The 22,142-nt window shown below is 33.1% G+C and overlaps 3 protein-coding genes across 3 annotated transcripts; 2 read left to right on the forward strand and 1 right to left on the reverse strand.

Moving 5' to 3' along the window:
- Positions 1-545: 545 nt before the first annotated feature.
- Positions 546-16,067, forward strand: LOC120340766 (ribosomal RNA large subunit methyltransferase E-like). Its single transcript, XM_039409125.2, has 6 exons — positions 546-934; positions 13,882-14,108; positions 14,964-15,091; positions 15,323-15,453; positions 15,671-15,796; positions 15,871-16,067. The coding sequence occupies exons 2-6, from the start codon at positions 13,936-13,938 to the stop codon at positions 16,051-16,053; spliced, it is 741 nt and encodes a 246-aa protein (XP_039265059.2). The 5' UTR covers positions 546-934; positions 13,882-13,935; the 3' UTR covers positions 16,054-16,067.
- A 100-nt stretch (positions 16,068-16,167) lies between these two features.
- LOC120340765 (protein IMPACT-like) lies at positions 16,168-17,189 on the reverse strand. The gene has a single exon (XM_039409124.2). It carries the CDS (start codon positions 17,059-17,061, stop codon positions 16,240-16,242), a length of 822 nt encoding a protein of 273 aa, XP_039265058.2. The 5' UTR covers positions 17,062-17,189; the 3' UTR covers positions 16,168-16,239.
- A 578-nt stretch (positions 17,190-17,767) lies between these two features.
- Positions 17,768-21,349, forward strand: LOC120340763 (isochorismatase domain-containing protein 1-like). Its single transcript, XM_039409120.2, has 6 exons — positions 17,768-18,169; positions 18,950-19,134; positions 19,431-19,598; positions 20,127-20,285; positions 20,367-20,483; positions 21,047-21,349. The coding sequence occupies exons 1-6, from the start codon at positions 18,115-18,117 to the stop codon at positions 21,203-21,205; spliced, it is 843 nt and encodes a 280-aa protein (XP_039265054.2). The 5' UTR covers positions 17,768-18,114; the 3' UTR covers positions 21,206-21,349.
- Positions 21,350-22,142: the final 793 nt, after the last annotated feature.

The following is a 22,142-nucleotide window of genomic DNA, read 5'->3' on the forward strand; positions in this document are numbered from 1 at the left end:
GGCGCCTTGTATTGTATATATTGAATGGTAAAATAATGCTGTCCGCTTGATATTTATTTTACTTTCTACAGTTCTATAGGAACTTTACTTTCTATTTGTGTGCCTCATTGAATGAACTGATCGCTCTACATCATCATCAGTACGTTGCCAAGGGCTTAAAATCTGACAAATCATGGAGCTTTTGTACTTAGTAAAATTGTTGGCTTTTTCTGGCTTTTTTTATGTCTTGATTTGGCTTTTTTTGATCGCTGGGGTCTGGCAACCCTGTTCCCAGATGTACTTAACAGTGCGATGCCCGGGTGTGATATACAACAATAGTATTTACCTTACCTTTTTCCGATTTTTTTTTACCTCAACTTTCCAAAATATCATTAAAATCGACAACAACTGTCAAAGCAGGCACGAAAATCATTCGTGCTATGCCTTGAAAGCAGCACACATCCGCTCGTTTTCGTCTCGTCGAGTATGTGCATTGGAGCGTGCTATCGGATACGATCTTCGGCCAAAAATGCCGTAGTTACGCATCATGTTGGTGGTACACGGTGGCTCATAAACTGGCGCAGCTCGCCATTTGTTTGTGGCGGCTAAAAAGCCAGTCGCCATGGGTTTGGCCATAGCGGCCATGGTTTTGCGGCAGCTTTAGACGCCACAAAATACTTGAAACTGCACTTGGACATTTGGGTGCAGGTGTTTTTGCGTAGTTCGGTAGTTGCACATACGTTAGGACAGTTACCCTAAACTGCAATGAGAAAAAGGTTTTTAACATTATTTTCACTGATGCAGCTTATGATGTTTACTTTGAAATTTCCCTGTATGCTTTTATGTATTGTATTGTGTGACTTGACTATCGGTCTTTCTATATTTCCGTAGACTATTTATAACCTATAAGAAGTGTGCTAAGACACTGACCCATATCTCTGGCTCAAACTGATCATCTCCGAAAACCTAAGTAAAGCTAGCGGCCACTTACAGCGGACAGTTACCAATTTTTCCAAATTTGAACCCGCCATGTTCCACGACAGTTGTCGCGAATTCACTTAATTGCGCCTACATGGATGCAAAAAATTAGGAGATTCTCCCTTTTAGAAACTGACGACAGACCTGAAACATAATAAAAAACAAAAATGATTGAAACAACACATTTTTTCCTCGATAAAATGAATTATTGCTCAGAAGCTCATTTATCGACAAAATCTAAAATTTTAATGAGTTGAAGCGTAATTTATGCAAGAAATAATTTTTTCTCATCCAATTCATTAATACAGTAAATTTGATGAAGATATATAAAACATATATTAAATTTTAAAACAATTCCACTATGCGGAAAGTTGGGAAATACCCCCCAATTAAAGGAAATTTTTTAAGAAAGTGTCAATATAGCTCAGTTAAAGCGTAATTTATGCAGGAAATAATATTTTCTCATCCAATTCATTAATACAGTCTATTTGGTGGACAAATATAAAATACATATTAAAATTTTAAAAAAATCCACCGTGCGGAAAGTAGAAAAATTCCCCCCAGTTTAAGAAAAAAATATAGGAAAGCTCCAATTTAACTCAGTTAAAGCGTAATTTAGGTAAGAAGGAATTTTTTCTCATCCAATTCATTAAAGCAATGTGTTTGGTGGACAAATATAAAATAGATATCAAAATTTAAAAAATATCCACCATGCGGAAAGTAGGGAAATTCCCCTCAATTGAAGAAAAAAATATAGGAAATTGTCAATTTGACTCAGTTAAAGCGTAATTTAGGTAAGAAGGAATTTTTTCTCATCCAATTCATTAATGCAATGTGTTTGGTGGACAAATATAAAATAGATATCAAAATTTAAAAAATATCCACCATGCGGAAAGTAGGGAAATTCCCCTCAATTGAAGAAAAAAATATAGAAAATTGTCAATTTGACTCAGTTAAAGCGTAATTTAGGTAAGAAGGAATTTTTTCTCATCCAATTCATTAATGCAGTGTCTTTGGTGGACAAATATAAAATAGATATCAAAATTTTAAAAATATCCACCATGCGGAAAGTAGGGAAATTCCCCCCAATTTAATGGAAATATTTAAGAAATCGTCTATCCAACTCAGTTAAAAAATAATTTATGCTAGAAAGAATATTTTCTCATCCAATTCATTAATACAGTGTATTTGGTGGACGAATATAAAATACATATTGAAATTTAAAAAAAATCCACCGTGCGGAAAGTAGGGAAATTCCCCCCAATTTGATGAAAGTATTTGAGAAATCGTCTATTTAACTCAGTTAAAGCGTAATTTATTCAAGAAAGAATATTTTCTCATCCAATTCATTAATACGATGTATTTGGTGGACAAATATAAAATACATAATAAAATTTAAAAAAAATCCACCGTGCGGAAAGTAGGGAAATTCCCCTCAATTTAATGAAAATATTTAAGAAATCGTCTATCCATCTCAGTTAAAAATAATTTATGAAAGAAAGAATATTTTCTCATCCAATTCATTAATACAGTGTATTTGGTGGACAAATATAAAATACATATTAAAATTTAAAAAAAAAAATCCACCGTGCGGAAAGTAGGGAAATTCCCCTCAATTGAAGAAAAAAATATAAGAAATTGTCAATTTGACTCAGTTAAAGCGTAATTTAGGTAAGAAGGAATTTTTTCTCATCCAATTAATTAATGCAGTGTCTTTGGTGGACAAATATAAAATAGATATCAAAATTTTAAAAATATCCACCATGCGGAAAGTAGGGAAATTCCCCCCAATTTGATGAAAATATTTGAGAAATCGTCTATTTAACTCAGTTAAAGCGTAATTTATTCAAGAAAGAATATTTTCTCATCCAATTCATTAATACGGTGTATTTGGTGGGCAAATATAAAATACATATTAAAATTTAAAAAAAATCCACCGTGCGGAAAGTAGGGAAATTCTCCCCAATTTGATGAAAATATTTGAGAAATCGTCTATTTAACTCAGTTAAAGCGTAATTTATTCAAGAAAGAATATTTTCTCATCCAATTCATTAATACGGTGTATTTGGTGGGCAAATATAAAATACATATTGAAATTTAAAAAAAATCCACCGTGCGGAAAGTAGGGAAATTCCCCCCAATTTGATGAAAATATTTGAGAAATCGTCTATTTAACTCAGTTAAAGCGTAATTTATTCAAGAAAGAATATTTTCTCATCCAATTCATTAATACGGTGTATTTGGTGGGCAAATATAAAATACATATTAAAATTTAAAAAAAATCCACCGTGCGGAAAGTAGGGAAATTCCCCTCAATTTAATGAAAATATTTAAGAAATCGTCTATCCATCTCAGTTAAAAAATAATTTATGCAAGAAAGAATATTTTCTCATCCAATTCATTGATACAGTGTATTTGGTGGACAAAAATAAAATACATATTAAAATTTAAAAAAAATTCACCGTGCGGAAAGTAGGGAAATTCCCCTCAATTGAAGAAAAAATTATAAGAAATCGTCAATTTGACTCAGTTAAAGCGTAATTTAGGTAAGAAGGAGTTTTTTCTCATCCAATTCATTAATGTAGTGTTTTTGGTGGACAAATATAAAATACATATTATAATTTAAAAAAAATCCACCATGCGGAAAGTAGGGAAATTCCCCCCAATTGAAGAAAAAAATATAAGAAATCGGCAATTTAACTCAATTAAAGCGTAATTTAGGTAAGAAGGAATTTTTTCTCATCCAATTCATTAATGCAGTGTGTTTGGTGGACAAATATAAAATACATATTAAAATTTAAAAAAAATCCACCGTGCGGAAAGTAGGGAATTCCCCCTCAATTAAAAAATATTTATAAGAAATCGTCAATTTGACTCAGTTAAAGCGTAATTTAGGTAAGAAGGAATTTTTTCTCATCCAATTCATTAATGCAGTGTGTTTGGTGGACAAATATAAAATACATATTAAAAGTTAAAAAAAATCCACCATGCGGAAAGTAGGGAAATTCGGTACTCTCGAAATATGGACACAAAGATGACGCACAACCTGAATATAAAAGGTGTACCAGGATAGGTTCAGATTTAAAATCTAGATTGTACGCTTTTGGGAGCGCAGGGAATAACCCATTTATGCAAAAAATAATTTTTTCTCATCCAATTTATTAATACAGTGTATTTGGTGGACGAATATAAAATACATATTAAAATTTAAAAAAAATCCACCGTGCGGAAAGTGGGGAAATTCCCCCCAATTTAATGGAAATATTTAAGAAATCGTCTATCCAACTCAGTTAAAGCACAATTTATGCAAGAAAGAATATTTTCTCATCCAATTCATTAATACAATGTATTTGGTGGACAGATATAAAAAAACATATTAAAATTTAAAAAAAATCCACCGTGCGGAAAGTAGGGAAATTCCCCCCAATTTAATGGAAATATTTAAGAAATCGTCTATCCAACTCAGTTAAAAAATAATTTATGCAGGAAAGAATATTTTCTCATCCAATTCATTAATACAATGTATTTGGTGGACGAATATAAAATACATATTAAAATTTAAAAAAAATCCACCGTGCGGAAAGTAGGGAAATTCCCCCCAATTTGATGAAAATATTTGAAAAATCGTCTATTTAACTCAGTTAAAGCGTAATTTATCCGAGAAAGAATATTTTCTCATCCAATTCATTAATACGGTATATTTGGTGGACAAATATAAAATACATATTGAAATTTAAAAAAAATCCACCGTGCGGAAAGTAGGGAAATTCCCCCCAATTGAAGAAAAAAATATAAGAAATTGTCAATTTGACTCAGTTAAAGCGTAATTTAAGTAAGAAGCAATTTTTTCTCATCCTATTCATTAATGCAGTGTGTTTGGTGGACAAATCTAAAATACATATTAAAATTTAAAAAAAATCCACCGTGCGGAAAGTAGGGAATTCCCCCTCAATTAAAAATATATATAAGAAATCGTCAATTTGACTCAGTTAAAGCGTAATTTAGGTAAGAACGAATTTTTTCTCATCCAATTCATTAATGCAGTGTGTTTGGTGGACAAATATAAAATACATATTAAAAGTTAAAAAAAATCCACCATGCGGAAAGTAGGGAAATTCGGTACTCTCGAAATATGGACACAAAGATGACGCACAACCTGAATATAAAAGGTGTACCAGGATAGGTTCAGATTTAGAATCTAGATTGTACGCTTTTGGGAGCGCAGGGAATAACCCATTTATGCAAAAAATAATTTTTTCTCATCCAATTTATTAATACAGTGTATTTGGTGGACGAATATAAAATACATATTAAAATTTAAAAAAAATCCACCGTGCGGAAAGTGGGGAAATTCCCCCCAATTTAATGGAAATATTTAAGAAATCGTCTATCCAACTCAGTTAAAGCACAATTTATGCAAGAAAGAATATTTTCTCATCCAATTCATTAATACAATGTATTTGGTGGACAGATATAAAAAAACATATTAAAATTTAAAAAAAATCCACCGTGCGGAAAGTAGGGAAATTCCCCCCAATTTAATGGAAATATTTAAGAAATCGTCTATCCAACTCAGTTAAAAAATAATTTATGCAGGAAAGAATATTTTCTCATCCAATTCATTAATACAATGTATTTAGTGGACGAATATAAAATACATATTAAAATTTAAAAAAAATCCACCGTGCGGAAAGTAGGGAAATTCCCCCCAATTTGATGAAAATATTTGAAAAATCGTCTATTTAACTCAGTTAAAGCGTAATTTATCCGAGAAAGAATATTTTCTCATCCAATTCATTAATACGGTATATTTGGTGGACAAATATAAAATACATATTGAAATTTAAAAAAAATCCACCGTGCGGAAAGTAGGGAAATTCCCCCCAATTGAAGAAAAAAATATAAGAAATTGTCAATTTGACTCAGTTAAAGCGTAATTTAAGTAAGAAGCAATTTTTTCTCATCCTATTCATTAATGAAGTGTGTTTGGTGGACAAATCTAAAATACATATTAAAATTTAAAAAAAATCCACCGTGCGGAAAGTAGGGAATTCCCCCTCAATTAAAAATATATATAAGAAATCGTCAATTTGACTCAGTTAAAGCGTAATTTAGGTAAGAACGAATTTTTTCTCATCCAATTCATTAATGCAGTGTGTTTGGTGGACAAATATAAAATACATATTAAAAGTTTAAAAAAATCCACCATGCGGAAAGTAGGGAAATTCGGTACTCTCGAAATATGGACACAAAGATGACGCACAACCTGAATATAATAGGTGTACCAGGATAGGTTCAGATTTAGAATCTAGATTGTACGCTTTTGGGAGCGCAGGGAATAAATGACCGTCTCACTGCTACTGTTCCCGACAGACAACTCAATAACAATTCTACCTCTACATGATTCCAAATGGGATATAAAATTATAATTTATTCAATCACAAGCAATTAAATAATTTTTATAATTCGTTTGTAACTGTTCTCAAATTTTTTGATCGGCACATACTTTCAGACTATTATTTACTCCTTTCCACTTATGACAAAGAATCGCCGTGATGTTTAAGTTATGGATAGTTATATTGCTGGTTGTGTTTTTCACCAACATACCAGCATGCATCACCTTCTAATGACTGATGTAAGTCAATCTTTCAATCTTTGATGTTTTTAATTTTTCAGGCGGATAGGAAACAACCAATAAATATATCCGAGGCTCGAGAACCCCGGTGTAATTGATATGTATAAGTTGATTTCATGATTACTTTTGTTACAAAAATATGAAAAAAACAATTTGACGCCGAACACCTCGGATTTGAATGTAAAACTGCTGGAATATACTTGCGGAACTATGATCGAAAACCATTGGTATAAACAAAATTAGGGTTGGAAAAATCGACATTGTTTTTTATCTAAAAAGTCCATATTCATCTTTTTCCTACAACACTTTAATATCATACTTATATCATCTCATTTGTTTTACAGTTAAATTTAGGAAACTATAGCGTGAATGTTTCTGCGTGCAGGATAAATGGAAATCACTGGGTTCTTTTGCTGAGGATGAAGTTCTGTTTTGAAATTTTAATAATATTCAATAAATAAGAAATTGTTGTGGCAAAATTACATATTGCCTTTTTGTATTTGATTCTTCATTTTGATTCGAACAAAATATCTTTGCAATTCATTGACACGACGAGAAATAATTTCTACTTTCTGAATCCGTATGGAAGTTCAATTGAAGAGACCACTCACGCATGTAAAAATTAAAAGTGAGTTCAATTTCTGAAATACATCTTATCGTTAGCCATTTCAACTACAAGCTAAAGTAGAAACTCAATAAACCTTTACTTCACTGTTGTCAGATCGCTTTCAAATCCTGGAGTGGATTTTTTAAAATTATCTACTTTACAGTTATCCAGTCCTTTATTTTTAATATTCTATTTCTCTTGTTGAAAGTATTCGGCTGTTTTCGTAAAAACGTGTCCTGTTCTTACAAATAATATATGAACTACATAATCACATTGTACCAGTAACAAACTGTATTTACAATTGGAATGACATTGACAATTGTGAATGACATTGAAATTGAATGAAAAGTATTGATTTTTAAAAATGAAGTTACATGAAAAGTATATTAGTAAAACTGAATTTACACACGTTACAACACACAGAAACTGGATGAATTTACGAACAGAATGCGAAAACTGGACACCAACGGTTACTGAACATCCCATTCAGAGGGATGGATCCAGTTGTGGAATTTACGTGATAAAGGTATATAGGAAGTCATACAAATTTAACTATCCATACATCAGTATATGTTCTTTGTCAATTTATTCACAAGAAATTGTTCCATAAGAATTGATTAATTTATTTTCATATACCAAACAACATTCTCATGATTTTCTTCACACTATTTTGCGTTATTTTGAAACAACTTATTTTGTCTATTGGTTCTTTGGCATATATTCGATTGCAGTTCGCTTGGATGATGCTGAAAACTAAAAGAATCCATGTTGTTTCACCAATCGATGAAAGGGCGAAAATTGCCAGTTGGGTGATTCAGAATTCCGGTATGACGAAATAAATATTTGATATTTAGATAATTATCTAAACATTACGCAGTTAAAAAATACATTTTTGACAGACTGCGTGGAGACGTACTGCAGTTTTTGTGAGAAGACGGGAGAAGCAGAATGGGTAAGTAACCTAATAGGTGTTCAATAAACATGCAATATATAATTTTATATTCATGTTATTTTGACTTTTTTTAAAGATTGGCTGTGATGTGTGTCCACGCTGGTTTCATGCTGGATGCTACAACGGAAATATTGCGGAGATATTGGACGTACTTTGGAAATGTCCAGCATACGAGGCTGGTTGGCATTAAAACGCATTTGATGTAAAAATAAGTTTCAAAGGGTTGCCACTTGACACTAACAAGTAGATCAAATGGCCATTTCCCGTTAACTTGTCCATTGAGTACAGAGCCATGAATATACAGTAGAAGCGCTACCCACGAAATTAATTCGTTCCGAAGACCCGTCGTATTACATAAGGCGTTTTACCTGTAAATGCCCTAATCCGTTTTAAGTCCACGTAAAACTCGGACATCATTTTTGTATAAATTATATTAATGCTTAAAATCCAACAACTACATGTTAGAATTAGATTACAGCATAATAAATAAACAAAGAACATACGGAAAGAAGGAAGAACATAGTAATAACGAATAAAAACTAAGAACGGTATGCTTATGTACCTTTGTTTACCATCGTCATAATCAAATGATTGATTCCCAAATTACCGTCCGCAACTGATGGAGAATTAGGACCAGAAAACTTGTTTTATTTTTTAAGTCGGTTTTTACTTGATTTGAGTCGGCGCTAATCTTTCATGTCTGGTGTTATTATTTTAATTTTGCTTATTGATATCGCCAACTTAAAGTGAACGATATTGTCATCAACGACGTCGGGATAATGATAAAATCCGCGTTAGATAGTAAATAACATTTAAAGGTCATTTTATAAACTCTTAATTGCAAGAAATGAAAAAAATTCCCGTTATGTACGGTCACTATCGAAATTGAGGGTGAAAACAATTAATTGCGACACAATTTGCTTTCAGATTTATTGAAATAGACGATAATAATTGTGAATATTGTGTAATAATTGTAATTGCGCTTTTTGAATTTCTTTCATGCTGGCCATAATTTAGTGCCACGACGCGCACGGCTGATTTCAATTGCGATAAAAAATAGAATGGCTGTGAATATTTTATTTTAAATCGAAAGTTTGACGGCGCTAGGAAATGTGCGTCATATTCGGTATTCTCAAAAACACCAAAAAACGATATTCGAAGGTCGCAATATTCAAATATTAGGTTTGTATTGAACATCCCTGCATTAAATTAATCTAAAATGAACAAATATCGCTATGCAAGTTTTCGGAAAAGAATTGTTGGATTTTTCGTATCCAGAGCCTTTCGTACGTAGAGTTTCTACTGTATACAAGTTTTTCGTGATATTTTTTGCTTCCATTTTTTTGTGATTGGCGAATAAAAAACGATTTGTTGATTGATTCATGTGAAAACTTCATTTGGGAATTGAAAGTTTCTTCATACGTTTACAGTGATCGTAGCGGCTGCTATCGATCGTATCGTCGTTTCTTCCAACGTCTTAGTACGGTGTGCCATACTTCCTTTAGCTCTTTAATACAGTTTCACAGTCTTTCAAATTCTGAGATATTTTTTAACAACAGCATTAAACGGTTCGGCGACATACATATTCGACATAACAAATGAAGCGCCATAAGTGTCAAATCGTTACTAATCTTGATGACGCCACCTCATCTGTTAAGGTTGACAATACTATTCTGATTTAGGCTGCTGATGTACTGGGTTAAGGCTGCACGTTCACCGAAGGTGACCCAAAGATACCAGCATAAGTTACTACTGAGGTTTTACGGAAGGTAGTGCTATATGGAGTGAGAGGGGGTGTTACGAGGTTGTAGTGTAAACCAATAAAATGAAATAAGAACATGATAAAACTTCAAAAATAATATTTAGTTATGGAGGACCTCGACCAGTGGTGTCGTGAGTCGCATTCTCATATTAACTAGAGTGACACCGTGATATCGGTCACTTAAATGTGTAAAAAGGCCGTCTTCGACTTTATTATTTTATTTATTATTCACGACTTTTGCTAGTATCCTGTTTGACTTTTTTCTCACTATGATTTAATTTTTAGACTCACTCCCCCAGGGTGACGCTGCTCGATAACCTCTTCTGGTTTATCGCGCCTCCCTTCACACTGAAAGTATTGTTTTATATGTGATTCGTAGTTATTTTTGTCTATTGTGTACTTTTGGTATGTGATAAAATAAACTACTGACTGACTGACTGACTGACTGAGGAGAATGGGAATGATCAATAAATATGACAAGATTTCGCTTTAATTCATATAAATTTACGATTCCGTTGATTTTAACATAAGTTAGGGGAATTTCCCAACTTTCCGCACGGTGGAATATTTTTAAAATTTAATATTCGTTTTATATATCACCATCAAATACACTGTATTAATGAACTGGATGAGAAAATATTCTTTCTTGGATAAATTACGCTTTAACTGAGTTAAATAGACGATTTCTTAAATATTTTCATTAAATTGAGGGGAATTTCCCTACTTTCCGCACGGTGGAATTTTTTTAAATTTTAATATGTATTTTATATTCGTCCACCAAATACATTGTATAAATGAATTGGATGAGAAAAAATTCTTTCTTGCATAAATTATGCTTTAACTGAGTTGGATAGATGATTTCTCAAATATTTCCATTAAATTGGGGGGAATTTCCCTACTTTCCGCACGGTGGATTTTTTTTAAATTTTAATATGTATTTTATATCTGTCCACCAAATACACCGTATTAATGAATTGGATGAGAAAATATTCCTTCTTGGATAAATTACGCTTTAACTGAGTTAAATAGACGATTTCTTATATTTTTTTCTACAATTGAGGGGAATTTCCCTACTTTCCGCATGGTGGATTTTTTTTTAAATTTAATATGTATTTTATATTTGTCCACCAAACACACTGCATTAATGAATTGGATGAGAAAAAATTTCTTCTTACCTAAATTACGCTTTAACTGAGTCAAATTGACGATTTCTTATATATATTTTTTAATTGAGGGGGAATTCCCTACTTTCCGCAAGGTGGATTTTTTTCAAATTTTAATAGGTATTTTATATTTGTCCACCAAACACACTGCATGAATGAATTGGATGAGAAAAAACTCCTTCTTACCTAAATTACGCTTTAATTGAGTAAAATTGACGATTTCTTATATTTTTTTCTTCAATTGGGGGGAGTTTCCCTGCTTTCCGCACGGTGGATTTTTTTTAAATTTTAATATGTATTTTATATTTGTCCAACGAAAACACTGCATTAATGAATTGTATGAGAAAAAACTTCTTCTTACCTAAATTACGCTTTAACTGAGTCAAATCGACGAGTTCTTATATTTTTTTCTTCAATTGAGGGGAATTTCCCTACTTTCCGCACGGTGGATTTTTTTTAAATTTTAATATATATTTTATATATATCCATCAAATACACTGTATTAATAAATTGGATGAGAAAAAATTATTTTTTGCATAAATGGGTTATTCCCTGAGCTCCCAAAAGCGTACAATCTAGATTCTAAATTCTGAACCTATCCTGGTACACCTTTTATATTCAGGTTGTGCGTCATCTTTGTGTCCATATTTCGAGAGTACCGAAGTTCCCTACTTTCCGCATGGTGGATTTTTTTAAACTTTTAATATGTTTTTTATATTTGTCCACCAAACACACTGCATTAATGAATTGGATGAAAAAAATTCCTTCTTACCTAAATTACGCTTTAACTGAGTCAAATTGACGATTTCTTATATATATTTTTTAATTGAGGGGGAATTCCCTACTTTCCGCACGGTGGATTTTTTTTAAATTTTAATATGTATTTTATATTTGTCTACCAAACACACTGCATTAATGAATTGGATGAGAAAAAATTCCTTCTTACCTAAATTACGCTTTAATTGAGTTAAATTGACGATTTCTTATATTTTTTTCTTCAATTGGGGAGAATTTCCCTATTTTCCGCACGGTGGATTTTTTTTAAATTTTATTATGTATTTTATATTTGTCCAACAAAAACACTGCATTAATGAATTGGATGAGAAAAAACTCCTTCTTACCTAAATTACGCTTTAACTGAGTCAAATTGACGATTTCTTATATTTTTTTCTTCAATTGAAGGGAATTTCCCTACTTTCCGCACGGTGGATTTTTTTCAAATTTTAATATGTATTTTATATTCGTCCACCAAATACACTGTATTAATGAATTGGATGAGAAAATATTCTTTCTTGCATAAATTATTTTTTAACTGAGTTGGATAGACGATTCCCTAAATATTTCCATTAAATTGGGGGGAATTTCCCTACTTTCCGCACGGAGGATTTTTTTTTAATTTTAATATGTATTTTATATCTGTCCACCAAATACATGGTATCAATGAATTGGATGAGAAAATATTCTTTCTTGCATAAATTATGCTTCAACTGAGTTGGATAGACGATTTCTTAAATATTTCCATTAAATTGAGGGGAATTTCCCTACTTTCCGCGCACGGTGGATTTTTTTAAATTTTGATATCTATTTTATATTTGTCCACTAAACACACTGCATTAATGAATTGGATGAGAAAAAATTCCTTCTTACCTAAATTACGCTTTAACTGAGTCAAATTGACAATTTCTTATATTTTTTTCTTCAATTGAGGGGAATTTTCCTACTTTCCGCACGGTGGAGTTTTTTCAAATTTTAATATGTATTTTATATTTGTCCACCAAGTACACCGTATTGATGAATTGGATGAAAAAATATTCTTTCTTGGATAAATTACGCTTTACCTGAGTTAAATAGACAATTTCTCAAATATTTTCATCATATTGGGGGGAATTTCCCTACTTTCCGCACGGTGGATTTTTTTTAAATTTCAATATGTATTTTATATCTGTCTACCAAATACATTGTATTATTGAATTGAATGAGAAAATATTCTTTCTTGCATAAATTATGCTTTAACTGAGTTGGATAGACGATTTCTTAAATATTTTCATTGAATTGAGGGGAATTTCCCTATTTTCCGCACGGTGGATTTTTTTAAAATTTTGATATCTATTTTATATTTGTCCACCAAACACATTGCATTAATGAATTGGATGAGAAAAAATTCCTTCCTACCTAAATTACGCTTTAACTGAGTTAATTTGGAGATTTTCTATATTTTTTTCTTAAACTGGGGGGAATTTTTCTACTTTCCGCACGGTGGATTTTTTTTAAATTTCAATATGTATTTTATATTTGTCCACCAAATACACTGTATTAATGAATTGGATGAGAAAATATTATTTCCTGCATAAATTACGCTTTAACTGAGTTATATTGACAATTTCTTAAAAATTTTTCTTTAATTGGGGGGTATTTCCCAACTTTCCGCATAGTGGAATTGTTTTAAAATTTAATATATGATTTATATATCTTCATCAAATTCACTGTATTAATGAATTGGATGAGAAAAAATTATTTCTTGCATAAATTACGCTGCAACTCAGTCAAAATTTAGATTTTGTCGATAAATGAGTTTCTGAGCAATAATTCATTTTATCGAGGAAAAAATGTGTTGTTTCAATCATTTTTGTTTTTTATTATGTTTCAGGTCTGTCGTCAGTTTCTAAAAGGGAGAATCGTCTAATTTTTTGCATCCATGTAGGCGCAATTAAGTGAATTCGCGACAACTGTCGTGGAACATGGCGGGTTTAAATTTGGAAAAATTGGTAACTGTCCGCTGGAAGTGGCCGCTAGCTTTACCTAGGTTCTCCGAAACCTTTACACATCTGTATTTTTACATATTTTGTAGTAGAATTGCTCATGACATTAATTCCACTGAGGAAATTTGTCACATCATCCATACAGTTGATGAAACGAGGCAAAAGAATACCTCCTAAGAATTTTTCAGATGTTCATTTGAAAGGCACATCACAATTCATTCTTAGACAACTAAATGATCCATATGTAAAGAGACGAAGACTAGAAAATTACAGGTTTTTCATTTTGAGCTTTTCACAATATCAAAAACTAAAATGCTTGACTCAAATATATATTACATATAATATGAAGGCTCAGAACATATCAAGTGATATTTATCTTAAATTCTTAATCTAATAGTCATCCACTAAAAACTTTTCGACTTCGATATTCATAATGACTCCTAAAAATTGGGTAACCCACTTTCAGAGGCAGTTAGATATTCAGGGTCACTTTATGACTCCGAAGAAACACTGTCGGAACTCAACAATTCACGTATATATACAGTACTTTTTATTTCTCAAGCATTAACGCCCAAATTCTTTGAATTTGTGAGTCATTATCAACTTATAAGACTGAGTCTGTTGGATCATATTGTTGCTGGTAATGTGATTGAATGGTGGCAACAGTCTCTGATGACCCTATAAGATCTTACCGTTGCTTCCCAGTCATGCACCAAAGCATCTGTCTATTTATTGTTTATATGTGTTTGCATATATTGTGTGTTTTGACGAATGGAAACTCTCTCTCTCTCTCCAACCAGCCAATGAAATGCATTTAACCTGACAATAACGGCATCCAAATACAAATGATAATTTCATATTATCATAGGCCAACTATATGTGGCAGAAGTGTGTTTACCAGAGTTCACTGGGTTTTTACTAAAAATTTAACTATATCCCATTTTTCCTTTCAAAACATATGGAATAATACTACTCTTGCAGATATCTTATGCAACTAGCAACTCTAGGTTATTAGGGACAGGTGGTTATAGAACTTTAATTAATTTCTGCCATAATAGAGCAAGTATTTTGCTATACTACATGGATTTGCTATTAATGCTAATTTCCATGAAATCCATTTGTCTTCAGGTGCAGAAGTGTTTTCAAGCTACTAGAAATTGATGATGACCATAAGATTTTACACCCGGGTTCAACAATAATAGATTTGGGGGCTGCTCCAGGATCTTGGTCACAAGTTGCAAGTTCAAGAGCATGTGGTAATTTCAAAGCAGATTTCTTGGAAAATGAAATCATATGTTCAATTCCGATACTATGCAGCTAGGCAATTTTTCAATTGCTTTTACTGAAGCATGATTTTTTGTTGAACAACATACCCCACTGAGAAATGTAGCAGAAAAAGTGTTCAATTCTACATAGATTGTTGACTATAGAACCATATTGTTGAGTATGATTGGAGTATCCCTATCACCTATGTTTGATTTTTTCAGAAAACAACCAGGATGGCCTTGTAATTGCTGTTGACATGAAAAGATTTCCACCATTAGATGGTGTATATTCAATCATAGGAGATTTCACGACTGTAACAGTACAAAACAAAATAGAAGATATTTTACGAGAGGTAATATAAGTTTTAAGCTATTTGTTTTCCATCTTAAATTCCAAATTAATATTATGAAAATTATTTTAATGATTTTTGATGGTTTTTCAAACAAAAAATTTGTAAAATGTTGCAAAAAACATTTTATTGATTCCATTCACTGATTAATTGAAAAAGTTGAGTGTTGTCTCAAATAATTTGTATATACAAACTACAATAAAAACAATGTTTCTTTCAGAATGGAAAGTCAAATAAGGTAGATGTAGTTCTTTGTGATGCTGCACCGAAGGCATCGGGAGTAAAAACTATGGACCATGATATAATCGTTAAACTGGCATTTTCTGCAGCAAAATTTGCTGTTCAGGTGCGTTATCGTTTATTTGCCCAAGTTCTGTTTTATGTGTGAATAAAGCGAAATTATGCTTTTTTATCCCATAGCAATTGAAAGAAGAAGGCACTTTATTATTTAAACTTTTGGATGGTGACAAGTCTGTACAATTGAAGCAGAAGATAGAGGTGTTTTTCGACACTGTGCAAAACATTAAACCAAACGCAAGCAGAAAAGACTCTTCAGAATTTTTCGTTTTATGTAAAGGTTTTAAACTCAAAAACAAAATATAGAAATTGCACAAAAAGTATTGTTTCACATTTGTTCAGTTGCACTAAATTGATTAGACGCGAGTACAGTGAGAATTATTGCAGAAAAACGAATAAGCACAGACATAAGCAGAAAAAGTTTGGTTCTATCATAAAGTGCCATGAATAAAATTTATGATAAAATAACATTTCTATCATCCAAGTTCTATATTATTTTGCATTTTTGTTTAAAAACCCTTCACTCTGCAAAATACTTCTCGCAGCATTATTTATGTGCTTGAATCTGTCTGGACCCAAGTGGATGCCCCCATACCACCTACTAACAATGATTATAATATTTTTCACATCAAGGATTTGTAAAAGATGCAATAATCTTCCACCTGCAGCATGTTCACCATCATCGTCACAGTCTTGATTAAATGTTCCAATTTTGTTTTGTATTCTGTATGCTACAATGTTATGAGTAGCATTAGCGATTTTCCTGTGGGATAACAAATTTTGCCGCACAGCTTTTATATCATCCATGCTCGACACTACAGCAAGATGTGCCTGAAATGTACTTTTGCGGTCAGTTATCGTTTCACCATGTGAGATCCTTGGACAAGGTAGTAAGGGCTCTTTATGGGACTTGAAATCGGTTTCGCAATTGCTTATATCTGATACATTTCCTTCAGAATCAGGTTTTTCCTTCTCCATAATGTCCCTGACTTTTTCTGCCCACATAAAAAGAATGTCTTCACCTATATTTTCCAAGTAAATACTCTCCAAAGCATTGTATAGTTCCTGCCTCGAAGTACCCTTCAGCCAAGGGGCTTGAATCTCATACATTGGTGGACTTTCTTTAGGATACAATGGAGGCAGAGTAATCTGAAGTATGATTTTTAAAGTGGATTTTCCTTGGTGTTTGCGGAATTCCAATTCATAAATATGATTTTCCCCATTGACTATCTTGAACTCTTCTGTGTAAATAGCAGCTAATGCTTCAATTTCATCTTTCTGGCGCTCCAAATTACTTTCATCCATGTAGAACATTTACTACAAAATATAAATTAAATATTTTACATATCAATCATATCAGAAATTGCACACATGAAAAAAAATTGTTGCCAGTTTTTATAGGAATTTTAAAACACCAAAACTGCCCCCACGCACAGAACATATACAAATGGCATCTTTTTCGTGCTTTATGTCATATTGATAGATTTCTGGTGCTGTAGTCTGTAAAAATGAACATTTAATGTCATGACCCCTATTTCTGGCTTCTATCTGTCCGGCATGACCTACGGAGTTTTCTCATTTATTTATGGCTCTTTAACCAACTTTACTGCTCTTGCTTTTCGATGTCAATCGATTTTTAATCGACAAGACTGCGAGCGACCCAAAGTCACAACGCAAGTATGTCTGTATGTTGGAATGCAGTTGTTTAACATTGCCACATAGGGGAATTCCCCTGATATGACTAGCTTTCAGCCTTGCCAGTTTTAGGATCGGGTTTTCACATTTTGGCCGGCGGAGAGGAAAGGCACCAAGCAGGCTCACTCATAAGGAAAGCCACGGCGCCGTGTTCAGATACAAGCGTGCACCATGGTAGCTAATTAACATAAGTCGTTTTAGTGCCCTTGTGTTGCTCCTAACAATTTTTCAACTTGAAAAACACCAAACAAATACCGAACACAATTTTTTGAGCGTTTTGTCATATTGAAGTATTGACTTCAATTGAACGTCACATTAATCAGTTTAAAAACATGATCTTGTATAATAATAGCAGAGGTATTATATTTTTAAGATAAGACAATTAATATAGTTGATATTGACCATGATGGTCTGGTGTCATGATTAAATTGAATACTGAATCTTGTTGTTTATGAATTACGTAGTTTGTCCTTGTTGACGAGAAACTGATTCTATTATCCCACTTAAACCCAAAATTAAATTAATGACGTGTTAAACGCGTTAACCCATAGCTCCCCAGATAGAACACCATTGCAGCACCTACCCCAGTACCCTGCGGTCAACCTACTACCGGTACCGGGTACTACGTTCAGACATTATTTAAGGCCGCGTACTTCAACCTAAAGCTTTGTTATGGAGGCCTTGCTCGTTTTTGGGAAACAGGCAAAGGTCACAGTCTTGGAAGAAGGTGGGTCAATTAATCCTGAAATTCGTTGTGAGAGTTGTCAGAGTAACATACTGGTAGTGACATTGCTTGTTTGGATCTACTGGTATCTAATAGGATAGGATAGGATAGGATTTACATATTTATCCCGGGGGAGAGGAAAGCCGATAAGACGGCTTATCCATATGGCGAACCACGGCCTCTCGTCCGGTTACCATTCCAAGTCGGGTATGGAATTAGTTTTACTGTATTGTTTGTTTTCGGAAGCATGGACTTGGTGGTGGAGGAAGCCGTAACCGACCAGCGGTTACGTGAACCACCCAACGACGGCGAGGAGTCCAGCAATCCTCTCGCACATAACCATCCCTGCATGGGATGCGAACCCACGCAGAGTAATTAGAGGTGCGGTGGCGAGCGTATTCCTAACGCTTAGCCCGTTGAGCCACACCGCCGCGCATAATAATTGCTCGTTCATTATTTTATAGTCGCTTTTGTAGTTTGATTGTACCATGCTGCTATGGGTTGACTAGCAGAGTTTATAGGATTTTGTTGGAATTGGATTATTATGACCATTCATTTTTATATCATATCTAGAATCTAAATTAGATCAGTAGATCAAAGTTTGATTTTACAAATTTGTCATAGGTTTATTTACAACAGTGCGATGCTGCAATGCTTCTACAGTACAATGCTGCAATGTGTCTGCACATCAGTCTTTTTACAGATATTTTGACTAGATGTGATAGATCTAGTATTTGTAAATGATAAACTACCTTTGTTAATTTTGCAATATTTCTATTACAGGCACTTCGTGTGAAGAGTTGAAGAACAAGTTTTACGAATTATTTCCTGGTCAAATAAACAAATTTTCGCAATCAATTTTGCAAAAATGGGATAGTCACTGGAATCAGTGGGTTGACTTGGAAACTTCAACAATTGACAGCAATTCTATTGTTTGCAAATTTAGATTAATAAATAAAGAAACTAATGTAAGTGATGTTTGTGAAATCATCATTAGTGTAAGTGTGAAATAAAGCAATTAGTAAAATTGATAATATGCAATTCAAGAGTCCTGCTGCACACTAATACAAATATATTTTTGTATAGCAAAATTGAATTGGTTAATTGCTTAGTACTGATTTAATCTATACTGCAATATAAGAGTTTTGTTGTCTTTTGTGTTCTATATTATAATAACTATATTATTTATCTAATGAATATTATATTATTAACCAAACTGTATTTTTCCCCAACCTTTTAAGTAATTGCTGTATTGTTACTACAGAATCCGTGTCTAGGAAACCTGACACCAGATTCTTGTGCCTTCCTCTGCTGTGATATGCAAGAAAGATTTAAACCTGCTATTTTACATTTTGATGAAATAACTGAAGTTTCCAGCAGATTATTAAAAGGGGCATCTTTATTGGATATACCTGTCATTGTGACAGAACAGGTATGACCACTTCAACATAATTTATATATTAGATTTATGTATGATGTATGTTTTTGTTGATGCCAATTAATAAGGTGTTGAGGTAGGATTTTTATACTTCTCCTGGGGAGAGTAAAGCTGATATGGTGAGTTAAACACATGACGTATCTCAGTCTCTCATTCAGTTACCGATCTATGTCAGCTGCAGAGAAGAAAGCGGATATGGCAGTCCAATCATATTGCGTACCTCGGCCTCTCATTTGGTTATCGATTCATATCGGATGACAAACTTAGGCAGTAAAGTATTTATGTGAAGTGAAATACCTTGTTTCATCATGAGGCATATTCATCTATTTAAAATGTGTTCTGTCTATTAGTTACATTGTCTTATTTGTGAAATAGATATTGGCATGCCTCATCATTGAACAATAATTTCTGATTATAAGTCAAATTGACTCAAGTACCCCGGAAAAGCGGCAGATTTATTACATTTATAGTTTCATCCATATGGATGGACATTGATTTTTATGAATTTGTTTCTATTCAAAGTACCCAAAAGGATTGCTTCACACAGTGAAGGAACTGGATATCAGCAATGCAAAGGCAGTAGTGGAAAAAACAGTATTTTCAATGATGGTTCCAGAAGTTGAAAAAAGCTTAGAAGAAAATGTGAAGGATCTAAGAAGTGTTATTCTTTTTGGTGTTGAGGTGATGATGATTTTTCTCTATCGGGATTTGTTTTAAATTTTGTACATTTAATTTTTGAAATGTGTATTATTGTTTATACAGGCACATGTCTGTGTACAACAAACAGCATTGGACTTATTAGCGAGAGGGATTGAGGTTCAAGTGATTGCAGATGCATGTTCGTCTCGGTCTCAAGTTGACAGAATAATGGCCTTTGATGTAAGTCCCATAGCAGTAGTGTGAGGCATCTCATGAAAAAGCGTTGCAGATATTTAAATTGCTCATTTAAAAACATATGTACAAAGCCTTATTGCTTTTATCAGTTTGTAAAAATTAATCCTCCACCTGGAGCTGATCCAAAGTGATCAGGGGTTCGTCAAGCTCAGACTTGATGACTCCCATCTACAATTTCATGACTGTTGACTATAGGTTCTTTTGAACATGAATACAATTTTTGTAACATCATAAATTAAAAATGTTAAAAATAGTGTTGTTTGTGCACTGAACAAGGTCTCTTGCAAACTATATTTTAGGGCACATTTGTCTGCATACTTTTTGTGTGCTAACTTTTTATCCAATATGTAATTGTCTCAGACTTGACTTGCTTGTGGCGTGCATGAATACACATTCTGATAAAATTGATGTAAGACATTGCTCACTTAAACTTCATTTATCCCAGTTTGACACCAAGCACCAGTTTTGTGCTTTGCTGTAATAAACCGTATACTTCAGAATTTTTGTCTATTGTTAATTAGTGTCAATTTTTCAACATGTCATTACAGAGATTACGAAGCCAAGGTGCAATTATTACAACAGCAGAAACTGTTCTTCTGCAATTAGTGAAAGATAAAAATCATCCGAAGTTCAAAGAAATTCAAGGAATTATAAAATTAACACCAAAACAACCGGGTCTTCTTCTTGGTGTTCAAAGCAGTTTGTAGCAGTCATAGCAGTGTATATCTAAAAATAGATATGACGATATGTTATACTTCTATTTTTTAATGATTTTTTTTAATTATGTTAATGTCAATTTTTTCTATTCAATTGCAGTGTCAAATATACATGATCAAACTCGATAACCGTAACATTCTTGCCATGTAGTTTTATTACAGGCGTCAAGAGTATAGTGCAATTTCCTTATTGCAATCACAAAGATGTTTAGATTTCGTCAGTATGGGTGCGAATATAAAAATCATGGATAGAAGCAGGTTAAATCGACCAAAGGTCGTTCCACCAGGCCAACAATTTCATGTAATTGTCTATTTTTACAGCAAATGGAATATTTCGTCATTTCGCAAAACTATGCCGACCTTGTTGAACTAAAAAGCCGGATAGCAGACATTCCAAAAACGAGTTCACAGAAGGATATCACTTAATCTGATGTCAGCTCGAAGTGATTTCGTGGTGAATGTCTTTGACGCGAAACATTCAACGGAAAATGGCGTAATAACAGAAGACCTCGCATTAATCACGAAAGCGCCAAGAGCTTCGGACAAAGCCCGAAATAAGACGGAGAGGTCACTTCCTATGTCAGTGTTAGAACTTTACTCCGGAAAAAGGATATCGGCAATTTTCCACCACAACGCCTTTTTTGTGTGTCATTGCGTTGATATACCAGAAGCATGCAAGCTATTACACAAAGTGCCTTTCGCTTGCTTATAATCTAACATGTTCGGTTGTATCTGTCGAGATTCGCCAAAAAATACTGTACAACGTCTCGTTATTCCGGAGCGCGGACAATGTTTTCGAGAACCCGACACATTCCAGCTATCCACACTAGAGATGTATCGGGTATCGGTATCGGCAATATCGGCCATTTTTTCGGTATCGGCCATGTATCGGTATCGGTTAGATTAAGGCCGATATTTCCGATATATT

This window comes from Styela clava, chromosome 14, assembly GCF_964204865.1.
Source record: "Styela clava chromosome 14, kaStyClav1.hap1.2, whole genome shotgun sequence".
Classification (NCBI taxonomy): Eukaryota; Metazoa; Chordata; class Ascidiacea; order Stolidobranchia; family Styelidae; genus Styela; species Styela clava.

What these genes read in the sequence shown, in the direction of transcription:
- LOC120340765 (XM_039409124.2), bottom strand. Translation starts at nt 17,061, where the DNA reads ATGTTCTACATGGATGAAAGTAATTTGGAGCGCCAGAAAGATGAAATT.
- LOC120340763 (XM_039409120.2), top strand. Translation starts at nt 18,115, where the DNA reads ATGGAGGCCTTGCTCGTTTTTGGGAAACAGGCAAAGGTCACAGTCTTG. An exon ending in TAATAAATAAAGAAACTAAT is followed by an intron (nt 19,135 to 19,430) that starts GTAAGTGATGTT and finishes TTGTTACTACAG; the next exon opens with AATCCGTGTCTAGGAAACCT. An exon ending in TTATTCTTTTTGGTGTTGAG is followed by an intron (nt 20,286 to 20,366) that starts GTGATGATGATT and finishes TTGTTTATACAG; the next exon opens with GCACATGTCTGTGTACAACA.
- LOC120340766 (XM_039409125.2), top strand. Translation starts at nt 13,936, where the DNA reads ATGACATTAATTCCACTGAGGAAATTTGTCACATCATCCATACAGTTG. An exon ending in CGAAGACTAGAAAATTACAG is followed by an intron (nt 14,109 to 14,963) that starts GTTTTTCATTTT and finishes ATTTGTCTTCAG; the next exon opens with GTGCAGAAGTGTTTTCAAGC. An exon ending in CAGCAAAATTTGCTGTTCAG is followed by an intron (nt 15,797 to 15,870) that starts GTGCGTTATCGT and finishes TTTATCCCATAG; the next exon opens with CAATTGAAAGAAGAAGGCAC.